This window comes from Acytostelium subglobosum (assembly GCF_000787575.1).
Source record: "Acytostelium subglobosum LB1 DNA, scaffold: scaffold4, whole genome shotgun sequence".
Taxonomy (NCBI): domain Eukaryota; phylum Evosea; class Eumycetozoa; order Acytosteliales; family Acytosteliaceae; genus Acytostelium; species Acytostelium subglobosum.
Window position 1 is genome coordinate 385,822 of NW_012236528.1, and position 7,602 is coordinate 393,423.

At 42.5% G+C, this 7,602-nt stretch overlaps 3 protein-coding genes across 3 annotated transcripts; 2 read left to right on the forward strand and 1 right to left on the reverse strand.

The window, feature by feature from the left end:
- Positions 1 to 559: 559 nt before the first annotated feature.
- SAMD00019534_023180 (hypothetical protein) lies at positions 560 to 1,626 on the reverse strand (the record flags this gene model as incomplete). Its single annotated transcript, XM_012901616.1, has 3 exons — positions 560 to 882; positions 968 to 1,109; positions 1,186 to 1,626. Coding segments are annotated over 3 exons (906 nt in total), but the record flags the coding sequence as incomplete, so codon positions are not given.
- A 453-nt stretch (positions 1,627 to 2,079) lies between these two features.
- On the forward strand, positions 2,080 to 3,278 carry SAMD00019534_023190 (hypothetical protein; the record flags this gene model as incomplete). Its single annotated transcript, XM_012901617.1, has 2 exons — positions 2,080 to 2,272; positions 2,341 to 3,278. The coding sequence occupies 2 exons, from the start codon at positions 2,080 to 2,082 to the stop codon at positions 3,276 to 3,278; spliced, it is 1,131 nt and encodes a 376-aa protein (XP_012757071.1).
- Positions 3,279 to 3,907: 629 nt separating this feature from the next.
- Positions 3,908 to 6,957, forward strand: SAMD00019534_023200 (hypothetical protein; the record flags this gene model as incomplete). Its single annotated transcript, XM_012901618.1, has 9 exons — positions 3,908 to 4,019; positions 4,097 to 4,662; positions 4,736 to 4,835; positions 4,916 to 5,013; positions 5,089 to 5,337; positions 5,408 to 5,527; positions 5,626 to 6,460; positions 6,549 to 6,800; positions 6,884 to 6,957. 9 exons carry the CDS (start codon positions 3,908 to 3,910, stop codon positions 6,955 to 6,957), a joined length of 2,406 nt encoding a protein of 801 aa, XP_012757072.1.
- Positions 6,958 to 7,602: the final 645 nt, after the last annotated feature.

Here is a 7,602-nt window from a genome sequence, read left to right on the forward strand (position 1 = left end):
CCATGTTGATTGATCGTCTGCAATATATTTGAGAAGTACTCTGAGCTGTAACCAACTATTATTCGATGCACATGATACTCTCTACTATTCACAACCAACGTTAGATCACTATACAATCCTGTGTTTAAGTATTGAGAGAATCCTGCATTGAACATCCTCTCTCTATCTATCTCTCCTCACTCTCTCACACCTCGCGGGTACTCTTTGACTTTGTCAATCCTATACTATATAACTTATATTATGACTATCTCTATCTCTTTGTTTAATATATATATATTTATTATATAGTCGTAGTTATATATGTATAACCTTGAGGTAAGAATTGATGATGATGATGTTGATCGTGACACAAGCATTCATTCATTCATTCATTGAGTCGAAGAGGTGTCTTCGCGTCGACACCTCACACCCACACCCTTTGCGACAATATTTGAAATGATGGTTGATTGGTTGGATGAATGATGGGTGGGAGTGAAGAAGCGGGGTTGATTGGATGACGAAGACAACGTCATGGATCATTGGATCATGGGATCATGGACCATTTGGACCATATGGATTACAATGTCATTAGGGACGATAATTCATTGATGACAGACTCTGCTGTCAATTGAATTGGTTGTACTTGGTCAAGTTGTAGTGATTGATCATCTTTGGCATCATCTGGTAATTGATCAAGATGACAGATTGCTATTATATGTTGTGGTATTGAGTTTGGAATCAACTTGAATGTACATTGAGAGTCCAGTGAATAGTTGTCCATAACATTACCATGATCATCCAACATGTTATATTGTACTCTAGGTGATTGTGACTGTGACTGAGTCTGTGTGTCATCAACCTGGAATTGGATTGATTGAAGATTGAACCCAAGTCCAATACCAACTACACTCACACATGAATGTACGAGTCAGTCGGTCGGTCGACATTGAGTGATGGATGTCATGTCCATCCCGTGATGTTAACATACCTGCTTTGATATAACTCTCCTTAAGACACCAATGCGTGAAGAACCTGCCGACTCGTGTGGCAGGCGGTACTTTGTTGTCTCCAATGCGTTGCCACTCATTCTTTGTGAAGCTTGAGTCCAAAGATTCAAAGAATTCCTCGACCTGCACATCATGATCAATCAATCGATCAAAGTTAGTGTCCACTGGTTCGATCATTCATTCAATCAATCAAACATACCGGCTGACCTCTTGGCACTTCATTCTTCATGACGTCGACACCTATGCTCTGACTTGTAAGACAGTCATTCCTTGCGTATATCACAGTGTAGTCACCATCATGTGATACATTGAATTGATAACATGTTGATGTGCCAGTACCAGTGGTCGCCACGAGGTAGGGCTTGCCCTTATCATCACGTTGGAACTTGATTTGATTGAGTGGCAGTTTGATCAAACGTTGTGCGGCCAACAACATCAATAGACGTCCCATTAGAGATGACTTTGCACTGTCGTTGGCTGGACCTGTCAACCAAACTCCACCTGGTGCCGGTCTCTTAAACTGTTCAATCCTCTGTTGTTCAACCTTATCATTCAACAACATCATACATTGTTTCCAAACATCATCACTTGGTTGCCATATCTTAAAGTTTGTAGCTATCAACATATAATTTGTATTCATTATTATTCTTCATATATATATATTATGTTTATCACTTTGATTGATTGTTGTTGTTGGTTTGTTGTTGAGTGATGATCACTGATTATGTGAATGAGTGAATATGACTTGAAATATGAACTAAAAGTTGAGATCTCATTCAAACAATCAATGATGGGATCATTCCAAATGTTCCAAAAACATTATCAAATTGTTTATCACTTTATGGAATGATTCCAATGATAGCCCAATTTGGCTGCTTCATCACATCCATTATATTTTTCAATTTATTTTTATTTATTTCTCACACTTCACCACATGCACGACCACCTTTCGATCGATGCTTGTGCGAAGTTGAAAGTAAACGAGCTTCGCTTGTGAAACCATTCATTCATTTTTAACAACATACTAATAACTAACTTGTAGTAATAACTACATACATATATTTATATACTTATACATACATACACAGATAAAATGTCTGATACTACAGCTACAACTCCAGCTCCAGTTACAGATGCTGCTCCAATTGCTACTACCCCAGCACCAGCAGTCTCTGATGCTGAGCTCATCGAGAAGATCGTTAAACAAGTAGAGTACTACTTCAGTGATTCAAACCTCCCCGCTGACAAGTTCCTCAAAGGAGAGGTTGCTAAGAACCCCAACGGATGTATGTACATCATTCGATCAATCAATCATTCAATGATCACTCACTCATACTCAATCAATCTTTAACAGTCGTCAACATTGATATAATTGCAAGCTTCAACAAGATGAAGACTTTGACATTGGACCTGCAACTGGTCTCCGACGCTTTGAAGAGCTCAAAGAAGTTGGAGGTCAGCGAGGATGGAAAGACTGTCAGAAGAGTCGACCCACTGCCAGACACAGAGTTGATCAACAAGAAGACCCTTTACTCAAAGGGATGGCCTTTGGACACCACCACCATCGAGACTGTACAGGCCTTCTTCAAGCCATACGGCAACGTTCTGTCGGTCCGCTTGAGAAAGCAAAAGGACAAGACCTCGTTCAAGGGCTCCATGTTTGTCGACTTTGACTCTGAGGAGATCGTCACCAAGATCATCGCCGAGGCACCCAAGCTCAACGACACTGTCGAGCTCATCTACCAGACTCACAAGCAGTTCTCTGACGAGAAGCTCGAGCAGACCGCCGCTCGCGCTGCAAAGTTTGGCAACAAGCGAAAGGCCAAGGATCAGGGCTCCAAGCAGGAGGGCGATGAGGAGACTACAGGTGACAACGCCGCCGACGACACCGCCGCCGGCTCCAACAACGAGATGGTCCCAGGCACCCTGCTCACATTCAAGGGTATTGGCGAGGGCCTTAACTTTAGCGAGATCAAGACTGCCTTTGCCCAGTACGGCAACGTCGTCTACGTCGATTATCAAGAGAAGGAGGACAACGGAATGGTCAGATTCAGCTCTGCCGACGCTACCAAGCGCGCAATGGAGGCTTTCATCGCCGAGAAGAAGGAGTTGGGCGGCAAGGTCCCCGAGCTCGCTATTCTCGAGGGAGAGGAGGAGAAGGAGGCATGGGAGGATCTCTTGGCCGCCAGAAAGGCTGCTGCTGGCAAGGGTGGAAGAGGCGGACGTGGTCGTGGACGTGGCGGCCGTGGTCGTGGACGTGGTCGCGGTGGCTTCAAGAAGCAGAGATCATAGATATAGAAACTTAACACACATACACATACACAACGCGTTGACTACCGTGACATCTCATCATTCATCATCATCCCTACCTTTAGTATAAGGTAGGTCACTCTCTCTGGCAGGCGCAGCAGACACAACAGGTTGATCATCAGTCAGCCATCATTCATTGACAGACTGACTGACATATGTGATCACTTGTTTTGTACGTACGTGCCTTGCTTTGATCGACCGACCACATGCAAAGACGAATAAACAACAAACGTTGCGTTTCAAAAACAATCAAACAAAAAGGTCCAAAGACGCGCCCTCGTGGTGGACTTTCAAAAAAGTGATGGGTCCATAGACCGATCAGTGCACGAACAGGTGGAGGGTCGCACAACACTATCGATTGATTTTAGTGAAGGCCTGGTCGAGGAGTCATTAAGACATTCAGGCCAGGCCAGGCCAACAAGTCGTTATTGAATGATCATTGATGGACATGGGCATGTCTCCAAAGATATGCACCATTGATTAATTGATACTTCATTCATCAGTTGTTACTATCTCATCCTCCTTGCTCTGGTGGCCACATTGTATCGGGAGGCGGGAACACTTATTAATCATTATATATTGCCAGAGAGGGCTAGGGCAACAGAGATAGAATGAAGTTTGGCAAGTACTTGGAGCGTCACCAAGTGTCAGAGTGGCGCAAGAAGTATGTCTATTACAAGTTGTTCAAGAAACAGATCAAGGCCATCAAGAGGTCAAAGATAGGTATGTCTTGTTCTTGTCTTGCACTTGGAGTGATGTCCACGAACATCCATCTCACACCATACACATACATATCACAGATGGATTCACACTCAAGCGATCCACGGCATCAATTGTTGGTTCGATGAGGAATAAGACGAAGGAGAAGGAGGTGCTGGAGGTTCAGGTGTCAATGACTGGAATAGTTCCAATGTCACCAGTGGTCAATGCTGGCGAGCAACGTATGGGCAAGATGGAGGAGCGCGAGGTGCGACGCTTCGAAGAGATGTTGGAAGAGGAGTTCAAAAAGGTCAACGCGTTTTATAAGGAGCGCGAGGAGGAGTTCATTAGACAGTTCAACATGATGAAGGATATCCTGCTCACATTGCCAGAGAAGGGTGCCCGTGCGCATAACTCAATGTCACTCTCACATGTATTCAATGGAGTCAGCAAGCGAAGGTTCTCGCTTTCATCGTCCTCGCATCGTGGCGGTGGAAGTGGCAAACCACAGCAACTTCATTCATCTGGAGACACTTCGACTAGGACGACCATCGAAGAGTTGTCCATTGACTCGCCAAACCCAAATGGTGAGATACGTTCAGCTGCAGTACAGGCCGAGTCCTATACTCCAAAGCTCAAGCCAACAAAGATAAAGAGGACCATAAAGGTAAAGTCTGGAACATGTCCATCACTCGTTCATTCAATCATTCATATCACTAACTTATACACCTTCCATGTAGAGATCAATGCAAGAGAATTATAGAGAGGTAGAGATACTTAAAGAATATGTCCAACTCAATCATACAGCATTCAGGAAGATATTCAAGAAGTATGACAAAGGTATGCCAAGTCAATCATTCATTCAATCAATCATATATCAATAATATTCACTCACACTCATCAATAATGGATCAATCAAGCATTGGGTGCGATTAGGAGTGCTGAGCTGATGGCCAAGGCGGAGCAACAGTATTATTATACTTCCAAGAAGATATCAGCTGTGGAGATTGAGATTGAGGTATGTCAAGTCCATTATCCATCCCCATCCAATCCTCATACTCACTCATTCACTCATTCATTCAATCATATACAGGCGTTGTATACCAGCAAGTTCGCTAAAGGAAATAGGCGTGAGGCTATGACACACTTGAGGATAAACAAGAATCATAGAGCACCTGCCAGTGTGGTGTTCCAAACAGGACTGTACACTGGATTCTCATTCATCCTTCTGATATTCAGCATACGACAGATGGTTGGCAATGTCTCACTCACACACTTTGATCATGCCCTCCCCGTGGACTTCTTCAACATGTTCCTTTTATTCAGATGTCTACTTCTACCTGTAAGTTATCTATTATCTAGCTGATTGATTGGGTTGATCATGCCTTGGCTCACACTCACTCACATACTAGTTACTGATGGTCTGGTACTTTGGCATCATCATGTATGTGTGCAAGGATAAGAAGATCAATGATGTACTTATCTTGGGATGGGACCCAAGGTCAGAGACCAATCACCAACATGTATTCTTGGTATGTTTTCCATGTTTAGCATATTGCAAACTCCATTCACAAACTCAATCTAACTAACACACACACACACACATACACTGGTGATATTGAATACTTAGATGGCCAGCATGTTCACATTTGCATGGTCCACCGCATTGTATTTATATGTATATACAGGGACGACCACCGACATTGGTCGCCTCCCAATCATATTCCCATTCTTGCTCTTTGCAAGCGTGGTCTTGTTCATCATAAACCCAACCGAGTTGTTCAATCGACCTGGACGATACTGGTTGCTCAACACATTCCGCAGGATATTCAGCGCACCAATGCTCACGGTCAAGTTTAAAGACTTCTTCTTTGGAGATCAGTACGTCTCGCTGGCATTGGTACTTAGCGACTTGGAGAACACCGTCTGCTACTTTGTCTACGACCTCTGGTTCCAGAATGGCACGTGCTGGAAGTACAACCCATACCTGCGACCGACCCTCCTGTGCGTGCCGTCGCTCCTCCGTGGGCTTCAGTCACTTCGTCGTTATCAAGACTCCAAGCAGCGCATTCATTTGTGGAACCTGGGCAAGTATAGCACCAATGTGCTATTGGTCATTATCAATGCGATTGCCAACGCACCATTCTCCACGGGTGCATACCGACATCCGTTGATCGCCGTGTGGGTCATCATCGCGGTGATCAGCACGGGCTATGGATGCGCATGGGACTTCTTGATGGACTGGGATCTGCTCCAGCGCAAGAGTCGGAACAAATGGCTGCGCGACCATTTGGTCTACCGACACAAGTCCGTCTACTACTGGGCCATGTCGTCCAACATGCTCCTTCGTCTGACCTGGACGATCAACGTTGGTTTAGCATTCACTCCATACACCTCCAAACAGAAAGAGCTCATCCTACTATGCACTGCCCTACTCGAGGTCACAAGGAGGTTCCAATGGAATTGTAAGTCAAGCCGTATAATGATATCTTGATGATGGATGGAGAGTGTGGACTAACTTACATCACATCACTTCTGATCAATCACATCTAGTCTTCCGTCTCGAGAATGAACACTTGAATAATGTTGGCAAGTTTAGAGCTTTCGACTTGAAGATACCAGAGATGTATAAAGGAGCTTTATGTCCATCATCACTTTATTCAACAACTCCAACAACTACACCAACACCATCACCAATGGACAATAATCACAATCAATACGAGACCGGTCATGATCATCCAAATGGAGATATTAACAACAACAACAACAACAACAACAATCAATATCAAGATAATGATGATGGCGGTAATAACGATACAGTTGTAGTAATATGCGATGGTGCTGGTGATGGAGACGGACTCTATCTTCATCATGATCAACAATAACAGAATCAGTGACAACATTGGACCAGACCTCAGTCAGTCAGCCAGTCAGCCAGTCAGCCAGTCAGCTGGTTACCTGATCAGTAGTCCACTATTGTGGATGACTGGCTGATTTATTGATTGATCAATGGTCCACTATTTATTGTAAATAATTTTAAATCATTGGCAATTCTTTTATTATTATTACTTTCCAAACGTTCACGTGTGTGTTGTGGACTACGACCGGTTGTGTGGTGGAATGATCATGACTACATTGTTGTTGTGTTAAATCGTCATTGCCCTAATTATTCTGTCCTTGGTAAATAATTCTTTAAATTAATTGACTTTACTACATAATTAATATGTTAGATAATTAATTAATTAATTAATTAATTAACTAATTAATTAATTAATTGTATCCACACGTTTGGGGATAAATGTAACAATTTATCAATCAATCAACAATCAAAATAGAAATATATCAACAAACTATGACTATTTTGAGTAAGTATAACTTGAATATTCCCGAGAATAATATTAATAGTATTGGTCGAATCATTCAAGTTTGTAATTTTTTTGTAAATTTGAATATTATTACTTTATTTACGAATAGTCAACATTATTATAAATAAGATTCAAATTTAAAAAATTAAATAACAACAAATGGTGCATGGATATTAATAACATTTATTTAATAATCCTCTCTTAACCACCAACCTAGGCATTTAGTATACCACGATCTTACA